General features: G+C 47.6%; 1 protein-coding gene across 2 annotated transcripts in view; it reads left to right on the forward strand.

The window, feature by feature from the left end:
- Positions 1-19,790, forward strand: part of PIK3AP1 (phosphoinositide-3-kinase adaptor protein 1) — a 112,025-nt gene that overhangs the window by 78,157 nt on the left and 14,078 nt on the right. For both annotated transcript variants that reach the window (XM_044753258.2, XM_044753269.2), the window contains 5 exons: positions 1,405-1,602; positions 4,406-4,471; positions 6,259-6,464; positions 9,671-9,743; positions 16,450-16,605. In XM_044753258.2, coding sequence (XP_044609193.2) covers positions 1,405-1,602; positions 4,406-4,471; positions 6,259-6,464; positions 9,671-9,743; positions 16,450-16,605 — 699 coding nt within the window. The remainder of the gene's footprint in view (positions 1-1,404; positions 1,603-4,405; positions 4,472-6,258; positions 6,465-9,670; positions 9,744-16,449; positions 16,606-19,790) is intronic.

Consider the following 19,790-nt stretch of genomic DNA (forward strand, 5'->3'; position numbering starts at 1 on the left):
GGCCCTCCCAGGACACTTCATTTTGTTAACATCAGACAGGCTTCCCCAGAATTTCTTCACGCCCTTGCACAATATGTTTGAAGATGAAGAGATGGCGGCTTTTCCACTAAATGGAAACTTCCTCGAGGGCAGAGCCTTGGGACTCAAATCCCTCTTATGAATTGGACCAATCTGGTCAATCTTCTGGACCTAGGACACAGAGAGATCAAGAGCAGTCTCCCCACAGCTCAGGAAAGATGCAATGAAAAAATTCCCAATAAATCACTGGATTGGAAATCCCATAGGAAGAAGGCCCAAGATTTATTCATTCACCTATCTCAAACAGGCATTTAATAAGGATTTGTTGAGTGAATGGTGCTAGGGAGAACAAGGAAGGGAGAGGAAAGTACCTACTATGTGCATGTAATAAGCTGGGTCCTTTTCCTTTGTTATCTTATTTTGTCCTCACAGTATTCCTGTGATGTGGTCTCAGAGGGAAATCAGGCTCAGAGAGGTTATGTAAGATGTGCAATGTCACACAGCTTGCGTGTATGAGGGGCAGATGGCATACAGAGCCAGGTCTGCTGAGGTTCTCGAAGCTAAGAGGACACTGCTCAGGTCCAAGTACAGAGCACTGCAGCCCGTCACCAGAAAGGAGGCAGTGAAAACCTGAGGGCTGTGGGACTCCAGGGACAGAGGGTGGTAGGCAAGCTTCCCTTCTAACCTTTTTTGGTTGATAGGGAGCAGGGTGGGTGCACAGGTTGTAAAAGAAGAAATGGAACGTGGGGGTTAAGAGCACACGCTCTGGAACCAGCTTTCCTGGGCACCAATCTGACTCTAGGTGATGTTGGCCAAGTTATTTAAATCCCCAAGGCCCCAGTGTCTTCATTTGCAAAATGAGAATAATGACTGTAGTTACTCCACAGCATTGTTATACAATTAAAGGAGATAATGTGGGTAATACACTTATGGAGGAAGTCCTCAGGAAGGATTTGCTGTAATCATTTTGATGCTGAGGACAAGGATGCTGGAGCCATTGTGGTGAGGACTCCAGGCTACCCTCACACTGCTGCCCAGGTCCCAGGGGCTGGCTCCAAGTGTGCTTTGGCTTTGGGGGCTGTGCTCTCTTTTCCCTAGTTCTTTTGGGATGAATAACTGAATCCCAGCAGTAAAATTGAGATGAGAGAGCCTAGTGCTCACTTCCTTTTGCTGCATTGATGAGTGGCAAATAAAGGTGACATCAGTGTTTTCTCAGTGGCTTTGTGTGGGGTTCTGAGCAGATTATACAGGAGATGATGTAGGGGAAAGCCCTTTGCCAAAGGCACTACTGTATAATAAGGTGTGGCTGCTCTCTCTGCTCTTATGACTGGCAATCACCCAGTTTGATTGGCTACTGCTTTCAGTCACCTTTTTCTGTGTTTCTAGGCAACAGCATGCAAATGCCCAGTTTGGAGAGGGAGCTGCCCCATCTCGATCAGGAAGAAGATGTTTATCACACGGTGGATGACGACGAGGCCTTTTCTGTAGACCTGGCCAGCAGGCCCCCTGTCCCAGTGCCCAGGCCGGAGGCCAGTGCTTCTGCTTCTCACCAGCTGCCCGACAATGAACCATATATTTCTAAAGGCAAGTGGGGCAGGGACTGATGCCCAGCGGGGTCTTCAGAGCTTCCCAGCAGGAATTCCCTGGATCCTCTGGCTTCTGAACCATTGCTTAGAGACTGTTGCCTACTGAATGGTCTCCAGCCAGCCCCAGGAGACAAGGTCAGGGTTTGGGGCAGCTTCTAGAGCTAGACTAAGGGCAATGATCAGATTCAGCTCTGGCCTTCCTGGAGGCATTCAAACGCGGTATAAAGACAGAGGTAAACAAGATTTCCTTCTACTACAAATGGCAAGAACTGTGGTAAATTTTTATCTTCTGAAGCTCTTCTTCTTCTTAATTTTTAACAGCTAACGTTTATTGAAATCTACCAAGAGTGCTCTATCTGAAACATGTCATTTAATCTTTACAGTAATCTATTAGGTGAGGACCGTTATCATCCCCATTTTACAGATGAGGAAAATGAGGCTTACAGAGGTCACTCTATTACCATGTAGCAGAGCCAGACCTCAGGGTGTCTGACTCTACAATCCTGGCTTTCAGCCACTATGCTAAGCTGTCTACTTACCTACACTGGTAAAAATTGGTGAGAATTGGGCTTTGACTTCTTCATAATTGTCCCTGGGGCATCAGTCAGATGCTGATAACATTGTCAGTTTCCCTCTCTTTCAGGACTTGATTGTATTAAGATGATCACAGGTACTGTGAGAGTGTAAGAATTGCCTGATCTGTGTGCCTGACCTCCATTCCATTTCTAATAGTAGAAGCAGGTTGTGGAAAGTGTGGCAAAAGGAGATCATAAATTGGGGAAGGTAGCCCTCAACCAGATCCCCTGGTAATTGGGCTGGGGTTGTCAAAGAAAGTACAGGGTGCCCAGTTAAGTATGAATTTCAGACAAACAGCAAATAATTTTTTAGTGTAAGTGTGTCCCAGATACTGCACTCATTTTTTTGGTTTTGGTTTTTGTTTTAGTTTGTTAAACCTGGCAACCCTAAGTTGGGTAGAAATAGAGTTGAGGGATATTATGTGGTATTGCCAAGTGCTGTCAGTGCTTGTGGCTTGCCACCCGCTTGGGTAACATCTCCTTTAGGGTGTGTAGCAGACACTGTTGGTGCCCCACCCACATCTCCCTAGCTCTTTACATTTCTGTGCCCACTGGCTGGACTCTGCCTGTCAAGACCTCTGTCTCTTAGCCTGATGGCTTTCTCTGGCAGCTGGAGCCTCCTCTGCCCTCTTGCAGGACAGGCTGGAAGAGTTGGGGGATTAACACCCCTGGAAGCAGCCCTCAGCCAGTGGCTGGTGGGGGTTGGTGGCTGAGCACCCCAGCTTACTTGCCCCTCTTCTGGGAGAACTCAGGTGCGTGTTCTACATTGCCTTCCAGAGCTTGCCAGCTTGCCCTCTGTGGTAACTTACTGGTTAACCCACCGTTTATTGCTTTATCCACTTCCCCATCTCACCTCCATTACCTCCCACATAGACCATTTGTGCTTGGATCCTTGTCCCGAAGTCTGCTTCTAAGGGAACCCAAACAAAGAAGCATGCAAATATATATCGAGGATGCCTAAATGGCAGAGGTGGGAGGAGAGGCTGTTGATGGCACAGCTCATTGTGGGGAGGCAGTTGGGACAGGGGTACAGGTGACTTCTAAAGGGCACTGACTGACTTGCTAGGAAATTAGTGGAGCAAAGGAGAGGGGAGAGGCAGGAGATGACAGAAGGGGCAGTGGTTTGGAGGCGAGAACACCTGGGTTCATGTCCCAGCTCTTGCATTTTCTAGCTGTACAGCATGGGACATTGGGTAAGTCATTTCACCCTCTTTAGCTTTAGTTTCCTCATCTATAACATGGGTATCATAATAATATATGTATACATTGATGCTTATATCAAATAATACGTAGTAATACTCTGCCAGAGCCTTATTGTGAGGGTCAGATGAAATAATAGCTGGGGAACTACTTTATAAACTGTAAAGTGCTGTACAGATGTCACTTGTGTTAACTAGCATGCCACGGTGTTGCTGTTCTATTGGCATCAATCTCAAGATTTACATGTGAATAATGATGATATGCTTACACGTGCCAGGCACTGTTCTTAGCATTTTCCCTGTAGTAACTCTTGTAATCCCCACAACAATGCAACAAGGAAGGTACTCTTATAAGAAAGTGGAGGCGAGGAGAGGTCAAGCCTCTTACCCAAGATCATATGGCTCATAAGTGGCAGAGGCAGGATTTGAATGCAGGGAGTCTCCTGTAGAGCCGAGGGAGCCTTAATCACTCTGCAGTCCCCCCACTAAGTGAACTTTTGTCACTTCTCAGTTTTCCCTATTAGCCTTTATGGGTGTCGCTCATGAGGGACTTTATCAGAGTCCCTTTGGAGCCGTGCACACATTTCACCTGTTCTTCCACTCTGAGTTCTGTCTTAGGGCACTTGTTGACCTGTTAAGTGGCATTTCTTTCTATTCTCAAGCTTCAAGGGGTTCCATGGCCAGCTTCAGGTGTTTAGGGATCCAGCACCATCCTTGTCCACATTACCCTTTTCTTTAATGATCTTGTAAATGCCAGTCATGTCCTCAGACTGGCTTATCTTTCTGGGTTTGAGACCTTGTCTCTTTGGCCTGTCTTCATTTCATCATCCATCGCTACAGCTTCTGCTCATTAGTTGCCTGCTACTAGAATTTTGATTTATAGAACTGCAGATCCCAGGTGTGAGATCTATCATTATTATTTTGTACAAGATTTTGGTAATTTTTTTGGTAAATGAATAAAATATCCTAAAGCCCTTTAGAAAGAGTTCTGATTTGGCTTTTGCCTCGTATCTTTTTTATCTCATAGTTTTTGCAGAAAAAAGTCAAGAGCGGCCTGGGAATATCTATATTTCCTCAGAGAGCATCAGGAAAGGTAAGCCAGGTGTCCTCAGCTTTCTTTTGTGTGACCTGAACTTCCAGGTGGTAGAAGTGCTCATGTTCCAGTGATTTCCAGTGTAACAACTCCTTCTCATTGAAAAACAGAGAGGTCCAGGAGATACCTTAGGTGGAGATCTACTGACGGTAAAGGGAGTGGAGAAGAGATTGGGGGCCCTAGAATAGATGTACGAATGGATCGTGCCATGGACATTAATACGCTAGAAAGTGTCTGTAGCAGCACACAAAAGTACAATCTAAGCATGGAAATTGTTACCAACAGGATGAAAGTGGGCGGCCCAGCACCCAGTCTTTACCTAATGATACAGCCTTACCGTGCTCTTTACTTACTCTATCGGCGCTAACTAAACTAGACTCTAATTCAACTTTTATTTAAGAGACATTTTGTTTGCCATTGGGTAACAGTTTTCTTTTTTTTCAAAAGACTTTTTAAGGAAGTTTGAGGAGATAAGTACTCCTTTTTCTTGATTAATTTCCTTGTGTTAAACAGAGGCATTCAGTGTTATCCCATTGATGATTCTTTTGAAAAGGAGCCATGACACCATCTGAGCATTGAAGGCGTTCCCCAGGTCTTTGGTAGTGGGAGATTGGAATTGGTTGGCTTGTAACTTTATTTTCTCCCCACACTCCATCTCCCAATACAATTAATGACAGCCTTGAAGTGTGCAAACCTGGGAGAAAGGCATGTGGGTGTTTGTGGACAGAGGAGTGAACAGTTGAAGCTTTGTCAGTACCCACTAGTGAAGTCATCTCTCTTTTTCCTTCATGCCATCTCCCTGAATCACAATGCCCAAATAGGGTCCTGCTGGAGAAATGCAGAATCAAAGATAGCCCTAGATGAAATGAGCAGTAAAATATCAAGTTGTCCTCACCTGCCCCAGTGGCCCCCTCACCTCTGCAAGTAGCTCATTCCCCACAGAACTTAGTGGAGTCACAGCCTGGAGAGAGAAAGAGGTTAACTTCCTACTTTCCTCGACTCTCCAAAGCAGGGAACTAGGAATTTGTAAGGTGGAGGAGAGATTGGCACAGAAACAACCCAAGGAGAGCCAGTTGGGACCCAGCACCTAATTGATACCAGATGACATTGGACCTGGGCCTTGATTCCATTGACATTCCAGTCTCCTTGGACATTTCATGCCCATGGGACCATAATCATTGTGCCCCATGCTGCTCGGAGTTAGGGAGGATGGGGAGGCTGGGGGAGTGGTGCTCGGGGAGGCACCCAGACTAGACTCTTCCTGTATATTCTCTCTGGGAGTGGACTTTAGTCCACTTGCAGGCCCACTTTAGTCCATTTTGGCAATGTCTGGGACATTTTTGGTTATCACAACTGAGGAAGGGGGTGCTATTGGCATCTAGTGGGTAGAGGCCAGGGATGAGGCTAAACATCCTACAGTGCATAAGACAGCCCCCCAAGAACAATTAATTATGCAGCCCAACATGTCAACAGTGCCAAGATTGAGAAATGCTGGTCTAAAGGCTTCTCGATAATTTAGGCTTGGGGGATTGTGTTGATCCATCCAGTGGATGCCGTACCTCCCTGAAATGTTGTGACTTTGTCTGCTTCAGTGTAACAGGCTTTGAAATTATTAGCTGCTTCCCTCTCTCTGATTCCATGTCATATCTCCCCTTCTTGGTTTTACATGTAATTGTTCTTTTGAGACATGTCCTCTTGAGCCTATGACCCGCCTCGTTAACCCCACTTGTCCAGTCGGCTCTCCCCAGTCGGGGAGCTGTCAAGCTGAGTTTTGCCATCCTTTCTAGAGCCTCCCGTCAGACCCTGGAGAGACAGGCCTCAGTCGACTATATATGATCCTTTCGCTGGGATGAAAACGCCAGGCCAGCGGCAGCTTATTACCCTCCAGGAGCAGGTGAAGCTGGGCATCGTCAACGTGGACGAGGCCGTGCTCCACTTCAAAGAGTGGCAGCTCAACCAGAAGAAGCGGTCTGAGTCCTTTCGCTTCCAGCAGGTAACTGGCTCCGGATGAACTTGTTTCATGTCTGTTTCTCCGCTAGACGGTAGCGGAGGGCTGGGTCCACCGCTGTCTTGTGTATAGCTGTAACTGAGCACCTGTGGCTGGGCCTGTGAACGGTTATTTGAGTGTCATTGTGAGTCAGCGTGTAAGTGTATCTGTCACCTGTAGTCTCTAACCACACAGTCCCCTGGCTGAGAGCTGGATGGCTTTTCCGGTTGTCATGCGGCTAGAGATCAGGAACAAAGACTCACTGTAAACCCCAGTCCTGCTGCTGTCGCTTCCCTCTGCACGTGGCTCTATACTTTTGCTTTCTAGCTTTTTTCTCTTCGGAGTCCCTCTCTCTACTCCTAGTGCCAACACTCCCACAGAACTGTCACACTTTGGAAGTCAAAGAGAACTTGGACAGCTCCCAAGAAGTATGATTAAATGAACAAAACAAGTCACAGCCATAAAACCACCCAAGTTAAGACACGCTCACACACACACAAACTCCTTGTTTCTCTAGGCATGTGTGCAAATGCAAAGGCAAAGATCTGGGGAGGGTCGCCATGTGCCCATCCCAGCGGTTACCACGCAGGAGGAGACTGGTATTGGAGGACTGGGTGTCAGAGGAGCCTCTTGCTTTACTGTATGGTTTGCAGTTTTTAATGAGAATATGTAATTCCATACATGTACTCCAGGTGTAATTTAAAACAATCAAAAGAACGCAAACTCAACCATAGGAAGCATATCCCTAGTCCAACTCTTTGATATTGAAGAGTGAATTGGGCCCAGGGAGTTAGGAGCCATGTTCAAGACCACAGACGTAGTAGGTGGCGAGTCAGGACGAGAACAGTTGTTCTTTCTCTCCACTTCTCCGTGGTCTTCCCTGATGGCGTACTGTAGCCTGTTCTCATAGGACCTGATGTACCAGCTAGCGGGGGCAGGGGGCACAGTACCCGTCTAGCACTGAGATGGGAGTTGCATCTCCTTGGAGTGGATCAGGCAGTGAGAAGTGGGGAAGTGGGTCATAAAGCAGCATTTGTCCAGCTGTGGCAACAGTCTGCTGGATACTGTGCTAAGCATTGACTAGACCCAATCTCTTCCACTCCTCCCAGCATGCATGCAAAATAAGTATCATTGCTCCCGTTTTACAGAAAACTGAGGCTCAGTCAGGATTCAAAGAAGCCCTTTCTCTCTCCAGAGCCCATGCTCCTTTGATTACACCTTTTGCCTTCTTAGTGCTCCCTAAAACAGGGTCACCCACTCTGCCAGCCTGCCTCTTTCCCTCCACAGGTCTGAAGTAGGACACGAAGGCACTCTGTAGTGCTGAATGCTGGGACCAGGGTCCTGCTCACTCCGGAGACCCAGGGAGGCTGCAGTCCTGCTGGGAACAGGCTGGCCCTGGCCAAACAACAGTTTTCTCTCTCCTTGCCAAGTCGCGTGCCCACGTGGCACAGTAGTTAAGAACAGTCAGGGCTCTGGAGCCAGGCAGCCTGAGTTACATCCTTGTTCTGTCGCTTGGGGCTGGATGACCTTGGCCTCTGTGTGCCTCTGATTTCCCACCCGAGTAAAGCTCTCTTAGCATGCCTGGCGCATAGTAAATACATAACAGATGTTAGCTGCCTTTCTCTGTCTATATCCAGGAGGCTTCTTCCTTTCCCATGAACTTGCCCAGAACTCTTGGGTGTAGCAGGCAACTGGGGTTCATGTTTGACATGGCAGTGAATCCCAGCCCGTCGGAGCTGACACTACTTTGTGCCCTGACAGCCTCTTGGTACTTCCAGAGCATCCCTCATCCAGAGACTGCAGGGTGTGAAGATGATTCCTGGGGCTTCCTTTTCTTCCACACCTCTGTCCACCCCTCTGTCTCCTTCACTTTGCTCTCGCACGAGTGCCCTTCAGCTCCTTCTCTGTGCAGGACACTCTTGAGTCTATGTCTCCAATTCCACCTTCCCAGCCACCAGCTGGGCACGTCCCCCACAGTGCCTTAGACGTGCAGCATGTCCCACAAAAAACTGTCCCTCTAGTTTGCTTCCCTTTCCCGACTCCCTGTTTCTGTTCACTGCGCTGTTATCTTCCAGATGCTGAGGTTCAGACTTCAGACTCTCTTGGGCTCTTCTTCCACACTCCCCCATATCCAGCCAGCTGCATGTCTTGCCTGGTCTCCCTCTGTCACATTCTTCCTCTTGCATCTGCTCCTTTCTTTCCATTCCTCCAGTGCTGGCTTCTATGGCCTACATCTGGCCTACCACACAGTCTCCAGGTGGGTCTCCTTGCCTCCAGCTCCTTCTCCCTCCCCTCTGCCAGACCCTAAAGCTATGGCCAGCCCACAACTTTCAGTGTCTCCCTGCTGCTTCCTGGACCGAGCTCAGTTTCTCAGCTATAGTCACAACCCCGACCAACCTTTCCAGTCTGTCCTCCTGTGACTCCCTCATGGGACCTTCTAGATATCTTGATGTTAGTCCCTGGGGCATTTTCCCTAGACTGCTCAGACACTTAATCTCGAGGTGGTGGTTGTTTGTTAACTAAAATAGCAACAAATTCAACACTTACATGTCCTTTCAACATTTATTGAATGACCACAATAGACCAGACTGCAGGATTTCAGAAAGGTACCAGACCTAGTCCCTTGCCCTTTGAGAGCTCAGAGTACCTCTGAAGAGACAACACATGCACACTCACACACACGCGCACACACACACGGGCGCGTGTGTGCATTGGGCAAGGCAGCATAGCCCAGTGCCGGATGGCATGGGCACTCACTAAGGACTGGAGCAGTCTGGGGAGCCTTAGGGAAAAGACAGGCCTTGAAACACACTCATGGAGAGGAATCGATGCCCCTCAAGGTCAGGGGAATGGTGTGAGAACATAATCTCAGAGGCAGGAAAGTGCGTGGAGTGTTTGTGAGCAGATGAGAACTGCCTTGGCTGAGGTGTGTACCAGGAAGAGGACAGTGGGGTGTAAGGTTGGGAAGGAGCTGAGAACAGAGAGGAGGGGTGACACTGTTGTGGACAAGGTGTCTTCTCCTCATGCACAACTACTAAAAGTACTTGAATTTCTCTGTGGACCGATTGCAAATGTACTCAGCCTCATTTGCATGTTAGAGATGTTATTGCAATGTGATATTATCTTGCAAACAGCATAAAACCAGAAAGAAACTCTAATGCCCAGAGGGTATAATTCTGGTGTATACTGTATTAGACTAATTTTTTTTCCAGGAAAATCTTAAACGGCTGAGAGAGAGCATCACCCGAAGACAGCGAGAGAAGCAAAAATCAGGAAAGCAGACAGGTATGCAGCTTCTTGGGGGTGCTGCGTTGTGCGAGACTTTGCTGTGTTCTGTTGTCCTTGACTCCTTTCTGCTGGGACCTGAATGGGCAGACCGCTTGCCCAGCACCTGTCACCCTGTTTACAGATCTGGGTCCCCCTCTAGACTGTGAGGTCCTTTCTGGCAATAGCTTTGTCTTATTAATTCTGTATATTTAGTACCTGGCCCATGAGACATATCAGCAGATGAATGAATGAACGGCTTGAATGCTGCATCCCTCAGTCCTCCCACTGAAAGAGGATGGTAATGCTTTCTCCCCAGGCACCTAATTCTCCCTTAGGCATATAGGAAGACATGTTTTTTGAGCAGAGAAAGGAGAAAATCCCACTCACATAGCATCTGTTCCTGATTCAAGCAGGGAATTTTGTCCACACCACACACTACTTTGGAAGCCCAGAACTCAGGTGTAGCAGGGCTCCTGCCATGTGTAGTCGGGATCCAAAAGCAGGGCCGTGAATTCCAGTTCTGAGCACTGAGGATCAGGCCCCTCTGCTCCCCTTGACCCACCTCCCCCACGTGCCAACCCCCACCCCCCGCCCTGAGCAAGGAGTGGGTATTTGCCCACACTGCATGTTCCTATTGAGAGCCTCTGGCATGACGGGTCTCTGATTTATGCTGGCCGGCCCTATACCACGAGAAGCTGGCCAGAAAAGGCTTTCAGAGCACTCAGATCTTGAGCGGAGCCCCATTACGTAAAGAACTGAGTTGTGCATAACTTCTGTAGTCTGTCTCCAGCTACCACCAACAGCTCAACTTCTCATGAACCTGGTCAGGCTGGTAACACCCTGGTCTTCAGACAGGACATCTTCCTGCCACAGACCCCTTGCTCATGCCTTTTCCTTCTCACCTGGGTGAACACTACCAGGCTGCAAGACCAGCCCTTGCAGCTGCTTCTCAGCAAAGCTTTCCTAGACCACTCCAGGCCCCTGTGTTCCTTCTTCAGTTGAGCATCTATAGAGCTACTATCCCTTCCATCCATCTGGCACTTCTCTTTTGCTTCTGATTGCTTTTACTTTGTTCCTTCATTCAAACCATCAGCAATTCCCAGAGGTTCTGCCTCCAAACTACACGTTAAGTCTGATCATTTCTGACCATCTCCCATGCCACAGCTGCAGCCCAGCCACCGTCATCTCCTCCTGGATTAATGCAGGAGCCTCTTCCATTGTCTCCCTATGTCCACGCATACTCCGTGTACTCGTCTATAGTTAATCCTCCAAGCTGGCGCCAACCACCTTTTAAAAATAAACAATCAGATCATGCCACTCCCTAGCTCAAAACCCTTCAGGGACTCTTGTCCCACCCAGACTAAAGTCACACTCCTCACTGTGGCCTATAAGGCCCTGCATGATCTGCCCCAGAGCTCATCCCCCAGTGCCCCCCACAACCTCGTGCTCCAATCACAATGGACTCCTTTTTGTTGCTCTGACAAGCCAAGAGCATTCTCCCCAGTGCCTTTGCACTTGCTGTCCCCCTCCACTTCTTTTCCCACGTCTTTCCTGACTAGTCTTTCATCCTTCAGAGTTTGGCTGTAAGTTCTCTTCCTCAGCGAGGGCTTCTGTGCTGTTCTTTCCAGAATAGCCCTCTACCCCTCACTTCCTGTGCCACTGCATACCCTCTTTTCACGTATCACAGACTGGAATTATCTTATGTTTCGGTTCTCATGGTTATTTTTCAACACCCCCACCCCCCCACACACTGCAAGCTCTGTGAGGGCAAGAATTTGTCTGTTTTCTGCTCTGCTGAATACCCAGCATGTAGCACAGTACATTGATGGAGCTCAAGAAATCTTTGTTGGAATGGTTGATTTCAGTAAAATAGTGACACCATTCATTCATTCCGTAAATACTTACTGAGCACCAGGCACCCTGCCAAATACAGGCACCTCTAAGACTCAATTCTCACCATTTGGTAGCTTATGAGTTAGTCTTTTATTTGCGTAGGTTTGGTTTTCCTGGCTAGAGCCTGTCCCACAATGCCTAGCACAGTGTTTTGCGTATAGTCAAAGCCTAGTGAACGGTAGTGATTTTGGCTGTTTGGAAGAAGAGTAGTTAAGAGGTTATAACTATGGCAGAATGTCAGAGAGTCATCGTAAGATATCTGCTTAGGTGACTAGATTTCAGACGTCTGCTGCCACTAGCTGGGCTCACACCCGTCTGCCCTCCTAGTTGAGAGGAGGAGAAAGGAGAGAAGGCAGAAAATCTAGTTCCAGATCTGTAGTCATCCTAGGGTTGCACTCTAGGTGGTAAAAGGGCTAAGCTGGTGCTTTTTAAAACTAGAGCACACAAACCCAAAGATAGAAGCCTTGATTAAATGAAACATTTCAAACTTTCAAATATAGGCAGCCTCAAGAAAGCTGCGATTTGATGGTGCATGTGAGATTTGAAGGCCAGGCAGTTGTCGTGTTGGAGTCCCGTGTGCTCAGCAGCCTGGGCTCCAGAACCGAGCCTACTGGTGTCATCACACCTGTACCACCTACCCAGGCTCCACCTGGGGCCACTAGAGATATTGAAGCAAGATGGACCCACATGTCGAGGAGTAGAGGGGTATAGGCATGGGCCCTGGGCCAGCAGGGTTGGGGTCAAGTCCCTGCTCATTGCTCACTCCTAATTAGCTGGCAACCGCAGGCAGGATACTTCACCTCCCTGAGCCCTGGTCCTCGTCTGCAAATGGCACAAATAAAAGTGCCCGTTAGGTTGCCACGAGGACTGAATGAGTTAGGGTATAGCTGGGCCTGTCACAGTGCTGGGTATGTGGAAGCAGTCTGAAAGCTGCCCCCACGCCAGCTGGGATCCTCTCAGGCAGGGCCTCCCTGGGTGCATGCACTGAGCTGGGACTCGCTGTTCAGGGTCTGGCCCTAGAATCTTGGGGTGGTTTTTTCTTTTCTTTTTTTTTTTTTGGAAGATTGGCCCTGAGCTAACATCTGTGCTCATCTTCCTCTATTTTATGTGTGAGATGCCTGCCACAGCATGGCTTGATAAGCAGTGCTAGGTCCGTGCCGGGGATCTGAGCCAGTGAACCCTGGGCCTCTGAAGCTGAGCGCATGAACTTAACCACTATGCCACCAGGCTGGTCCCTGGAATCTTGAGTTTTGAAACATTATTTGAAGTTCGCCCAAGGCTAATCAGGCTCCAATAAGTGATACTCACCAGTGGCTGTAGTCTAAATTAGATCAGTCAATGTGGCAGTTTTTCCAGAGGAGCGTGGTTTAATGCCTTCCCTCTCCTGCCTCCTCAGCCTTCAAGAAACACACCCTCTGACTAGGAATTTCTTTTGTGGGGGAGAGGTGAAATAGTTTTACTTTTTATATCCGGGGCTTTAGTTAATGTCATAACTATTAAAAGATTAAACTACATATAATTTGACACTGAACAAGAATGACAGGGACCACAAGCAGTCTACATGGGGAGAATATTCTAGCCATCAGCTCCAAGGGTCTCCCTATGTTTTTGTTTTTTATTGTGGCAGAATATATGTAACATAAAATTTACAATGTGTAAGTAAATGCACAATTCAATGACGTTAAGTACCTTCATAATACTGTGCATCCATTACTACTATCCATTTCTAGAACTTTTTCTTCCCCAACAAGGATTTTGAGAGCAAGTATGATATGGGAGGTGATCCCAGGGAACACCATAGCTGGTGAGGAAGTGAGAGATGGAGCAAAATGTGGCCAGCAAAGTGCAGTTACCACTGTAGAGACTGGAGCTTCAGCGTCCTGGAGAGTCTGGGAGTCGATGGAGAGCACTCTGGAAGAGTTGTGCCTCCTGAGAAGCAAGACAGCTGGGGTGTTTCTATGCCCACTCCCCTGCCTTTGGTTGGGGCCTGCTGGAGGAGGGGGCTTGGAACCTGGCTGCCAGAGAAAGCCTCAGGCAGTTGGAAGTTGGACCCTGTACTGCATGGTGAGGCCCAAGGGCATCAGAGCATCTGCCAAAGAGAAGGCGTCATTTATGGTTGAGTACTTGTGATATATTACTTAACTCCGTAAAACTCAGTTATAATTGCCTGTTTCACTCTGAGGTGCCTCGGCACTGCTGCATGCATGCTTGTTGGATAGAGGGTAGGAACCAGGGGTAGGGGGTTGGCGGCAGTGGGTTAGTATTGGGACAGGGTTTAGGGCCTCTTATTCTGCTCCGACAGTTGCAGCTCCTTAAAAAGAAATCTGTTCTCCACAATGAGATTCTCTTTTCACTAGAGGAAAGAATTCTGCTTCACAAAAGAAAAAAATCATTGACACAGGATAACATTGACCTATAAGAAAATTAGCGTTGACAAATGGCATTTCTGCTTAAAGGACCTTTTCCAGGAATGCAGCCCACTCTCAACGCAAGGACTGACTCCATTCGTTTGGAACCCTCATTTACCTTAGAAAAGAAAAACAATGGTTATTTTTCTTTACTTTGGGTTAGAACACCAAGGATAATGAAAACCTGTGATTTTGTTCCTAATAACTTGCCCGTCTTTCTGCAGCCCTAGGGAGTTGTTCTGCTCCGACTGGGATGGTACAGTGTTGATGGTGTAGGAAATCAGGGGGCTGACGTGACTCCTCACTTGCTGAACACCCCTGTCCCATGAGAAGACTATCAGTATTTGTGTCCTGGGTGTGTCTGTGGCCAGTCTGGGGCAGGATGCCTGGGTTCTGATCCCTAATTTGTCACTGAATGACTTTATGATTCAGAACAATTCCTTTAACCACTCTGTGCCTCAGTTTCCTCCTCTGTGGTTACCCCTGACTTATCTACTTAATGGAGAAGTAGTGAAGTTTAAAGGAGGCAGAATAACTCATGGGAACGCACTTTGGGAAAGTACGTTGTGATATGATGATCATTGGGATTCCTGGCATTGTCCATTTATTCAAAGAATGTCGGGATTTTGTAGCCATTTAGACTGGCTCTGCTTGATTTTTTAAACTTTGGACTCCCAATTTTTTCCCTGTGTATTTTACTTTCCTTCCTGCTAGAACTGGTTGAGAGCAGAAAATTGCCTCATTGAAGTGAATGAAGCAGATGGGAAGCTTCCTTTAAAAGGTGGTTGTTAAAAAGCTAGATCAAAACTGAGGGGAAAAAATAGTATGACACGTGTTTGGGTTCTGAGACACCATGGGCTCACACCCGTGTGTGGTACACTCAGCTCGTCTCTGCCCAAGTAGGTCCAGGCTGGGGTGGGTGCTTCCAGTGCTCACCTGTGACCAGGAGGGCCTGAGGACATGAAGAGGATCTGTGTGACCCGGAGCCCTGGGAAGCTGGTTTAGTACGAGGACTATGCACTGCACTTGGAACCAGCATCTCTAGAATGAGGAAAGCTTGTGTTGACTCAAACCAACAATCCACCCTTTTAATATTCCCTCTGCAGTGTTTACATACACTTGGTCTGCCCTGTCCTCGCACCTGCTCTTTCATACTGTTCTAGTTATCCACTGGCCCTTCTGGGCAGATTTCTGGCTTTGGCAAGCGGAGCCACCTCTGCCCCTGGACGCCCTGAACTTCCTGCCCCACCCATCCAGGCCCGTAGAGGAGGAGAGGCGGAGAAGGAAGTGGTACTGCCAAGATAAGAACACACGTCCTCAAAGGGACACCAAGCTTACACCTCTCCCCAGAGGCCCTGCCCAGGCCTTGGACTGTCCAGGGCAGCAAGAGGGGCCCTGTGACAGGAGCTCACCTGGCCTCCACACTTCCCTGGGGAGGAAGTTGGTGCGGTGCACACAGATGTTTTATTCTGCTTGTCAGCAGGAGTTTTTTTCTGCTCACAGAACCCAGAGGTGGAAATCTAGGGAGGAATAAAGATCAACCACTGGGCAGGGCTAAGCCAGTAAAGAGATCAGTTTAATGCTTTGCAAGGCAAAGGAATAAACTATCTTTCTAAACTGTGGGGTCTAAAACCACTGATCAGCCTTGCAAGTCTCAAAATCTTTCCCAGGCCTGATAGATCTCTTTTCATTAACTCTCCGGGTTGTTGCTGTCAGTTTCAGACCACCCACGCATCATCCATCATTTATTAAGGCATTGAGAAGGCAGTATGAGTGTGGTTAAGAGCCTGGAATTTGGAGCCTGGGTTCAAATCCCAGGTGTCCCACTTACCAGCTGTGTGATCAGGGTGGGTTGCTTCACTTCTCTGTATCTCACTTTCTGTTGGGAATCGTGATAACAGTATTTATTTCATGAGAGTTGGGAGGATTCAAGGAGCTAGAAATATGGAAGCTCTTAGAACTCTGCCTGGTGCACAGGGTAACCTGTTATTAGGAGCAGTGACATTCATAACCCCCTCCTCTAAAAGAGAAGTAATTCAGAGAGGTTGACTGACTGACTCAAGTTCCACAGCTGGGGAAGTTCCAGAGGTGGGGCCCTAGACCTTTCCCCAATTGCACGTTTTTTTCCACTGCCTGATGTGGAAGCATTTCTTTGCCCTTTCTCACGTTGCTCCATCCCAGTCTGCTGTCACCCAGTGATTGCCACACAGGGTTCTGTGGACTTTCAGTGCTGAATTGGGCAGGGCTGCCACCCCCTTCCTGCTCCCCTTCTTCTCTTCTTTTCCCTTTCCTCTCGCCTCCCCTCCCTTCCAGGTGCCCTCTAGGTTCAGGTGAGGGAGGTGAGTGGAGAGGGAGCAGCCAAGCAGTTTGGTTAAGTGGCAGTCTGGTGCCTTGAAGCTCATCCCATTTTCCTCTAATTCCAGACTTGGAGATCACGGTCCCAATTCGGCACTCACAGCACCTGCCTGGGAAAGTGGAGTTTGGAGTCTATGAGAGCGGCCCCAGGAAAAGCGTCTTCCCTCCAAGGACAGAGCTCAGACGAGGAGACTGGAAAACAGACAGTACCTCCAGCACAGCAAGTGAGCAGGCTGACCCTGGGGTGCCTTCACAGCTGGACTCCAGCTGGTGCCTTTGAGCTGTGGGAACATTCTCTATTGGGAGCCCAGCAGATATCAATTGGTGCCTGATTTGGGTTTGGGGAGTGTAATAACTTGGGGACATTTAGGCTGTGAGGTTTGCCTTTTGTCGGGGGGGCCAAAGATCCTTTATGCAAGTATCCCCTGAAGCCAGATTGCATGAAAATTATTACTCTATCCCTTTTATAAATAGAAAAACCTAATAATAATACTGGTTAACATCTATTGAGCACTTACTCTGTGCTAAGCCTCTTCCGCAGAGTCTCTGATTTAATTCTCTCAGGAGCTCCACAGGATGGGTGCCAGCACCCTTATTGACGGAGGGGGAGACGCGTGCCTTGCCCCAGGTTAAGTAGCTAATAAGTGGTCGAGCTGGGATTTGAACTCAGGCAGTCTGGATCCAGGGCCAAGACTCTTAACCACTTTCCTTTTTGCTTCCTCGACTGTGGTAAGGGGAAGGAAAGGGCACAAAGTCAGAAACGTTGGAAAACAATGGACTCAAATTTGAGAATTCCAACTTTGTAGGCAAGTTGAGCATCTAATTAGGAACTGTCTTCCTTTTGGCTTGAAAGCTTGAATAGGAGTCTGATTGCAACAGACAATCAGGCTGCTGTGCAGGCAGGAGCTGGGGCTTTGTTTCCGCATCAGGGCCGTGTTAGCTGACTTCAGACAAGCCGCTTCACAAGCCAAGGAGATCGAGTTTCCCTTCTTTTATACATTTTAGTGTTGTCAAAACAGCTAGGAGAGCAATAAAAGAACAAGAGACAAGCTGAATTTCAGGACTCACGTCTCCTTAAATGTTAAGCAAAGAACCCCTAAATGGATTTTGGGGCGGGAAGGTCATCTAACCCCGAGGTTCTTAATCTTTTCTGTATCACAGACTCCTTTGAGAATCTGATACATGCTCTCTGGATGCACTTCCCAGAAAAATGCATGTGCGTAGGTGTGTACACACACCCCTACACACAATTTTGCCCATCTGTAGACTTAGGTCAAGAACCTCTGAACCAGTCACCCTCCTTAATTTATAGACAGGGTGTTTATAATCCAGAGAAGGAAAGAGTTTTGCCCAAGGTCACACAGCCAGTGAAGCAAAGGTGGGAAGAGAACCCATCTCTGCTCTATTTCAGGTTAACATTCCTGCCACGAGTACCTGTTGAAACAGAAAAACGTATCATACAACCACATGGGAAGTCTAGACTGGACAGAGAAGAAAACCTCTCCTTACATAATAGAGGAAATAATGTGTATCCAAAACCCTCAGGAGGCAATTTAGAGAATTCTGACAAGTTCAGAAATGGGAGAGATTTTCCCGGGGATCTCGAGTGACAGAAGAAGCAAGGGGCAGGTGGCCCATCTCTCAGATGTGTCCTGGATGGGAGGAGAAGTGGTATAGACCGCTCAGAGTGAGGCAGTGCATGCTGGGACGGGGGGAAATTTAACAAGACAGATGTTAAGTACTCATTTCAGGTTCAGATTAATTTGAAAGACTTTATGTGTGTGTTGTACTTTGAGTTAGCTTGGGGTCAGAACAGACGGGAAAGTATAAACGTAAATTCTTACCTTGTGCAAAGGTTTATTGCCCAGGGTGCCTAGCTCATCTGGCTAGCAAATGTTGTGAAATGATAGACGATGGATTTGACTCTACTGTGTGGCTGTAGGCTGCATCCAGTCCCCGTCGTACAGCTTCAGTTATCTATTGCTAGGTAACACACCACCCCAAAACATAGTGGCTTGAAACATAACCATTTGTTTATGCCTGATTCTAATCTTGGGCAGGACTTATTGGGGATGGTGCCTCTCTGCTGCATGTGGGTCAGTTGGGGTCACTCATGTGAGTGATTTCAGCTGTGAGCTCGGCATTGGCAGGAAGATCCAAGATGGTCTCTTTCCTTCTGGACCTCTCTGACATATGGCCCCTAATTCAATAGCCTGAACTTTTTTTTTTTGGTTTGAATTCCATTTATTTTCATATGACTTACATGTAAGCCTTTTGTTGAACTGGACTTAAAATCCAGGTACAAATGTTCTTCAGTCTTTTAGCAAATTACAAAGCCAAGTCCTTAAAGACAGAGGCTCTCCATTGCCTTTCACCATTCACTAAGACAGGCCTGTGGCTGGGATTGGTGGCCTTCATCAGCACATCCCTTCCTTTGACTTTTCTTATGAGTCAGGATCTCCTAGACTGCCTTCACTAGATCTGGAAAGGGAACATTCCAGAAGGACATGCCCCAGTGTGCAAGTGCTTACTAAGCTTTGGCTTGCCTCACACTTGCTAATGGCATATTGGTCAAAGCAAGTCACATGGCTAAGCCTAGAAGGAAGGAGAGGGGGGATATACAAGGGCATGGATACTGGGAGGTGAGGGTCCTTGGGGTCACTAATGGATAACCTACCATCTTGAAATTGCTGATATGATGATAGCTGCTACCATTAATCAAATGCTTACTCTTGTGGGCCCTGTGCCAAACATGTTACCATATGATCTAACTCATTCTATACAACAATGCTGTGAATTTCTAGATGAGGAAATGGACACTTAAAGAGGTTAGGCATCTTGCCTTGGGTCACTTGGCAAGTAAGCAGGGAGTCTGGGTTCACATCCAGATCTTTATGTGCACTCAACCATGGGGACATATTGCCTTGCGAATAGAAATAGTTCCCAGGACAAGGAGGGAGAGTGATGATGGCTTAGCTCTGATCCACTAACTGCCCCTTGACCCCCAGAGTCACACCCTAAAAACAGCACTATTTTGATTATGGTACAGCTGTCATCTCTTGGGAACCACAGAAAAACAGTTGCAGTTTAAATCTGGTTATAGCTAAAATTTTAAGCCCTAGAATATTAGTGTTATATTTAAGAGAATAAGAATTTCATTACAGGAAGACTTGATCTTCTCCTGGGTTGTCTGGTCCAAATTTCTTAACGGTCATATATTTGGTTATTTTTTCCCTCATTCATTCTTCCGCCAAATATTGAGGACAGCTCTGTGCATTCTGAGCTAGGTTGTGTACTGGAGACATAAAGATGAAAAGAAAACGGAGCCTGTCTTCAGGGGGTTTGTAATGGAGGAGAGAAAGTACAGAACTAGCATGAGTTAGATGTTTGTCTGATCCTTCTTCCCTGG

Source organism: Equus asinus, chromosome 2 (genome assembly GCF_041296235.1).
Source record: "Equus asinus isolate D_3611 breed Donkey chromosome 2, EquAss-T2T_v2, whole genome shotgun sequence".
Taxonomy (NCBI): domain Eukaryota; kingdom Metazoa; phylum Chordata; class Mammalia; order Perissodactyla; family Equidae; genus Equus; species Equus asinus.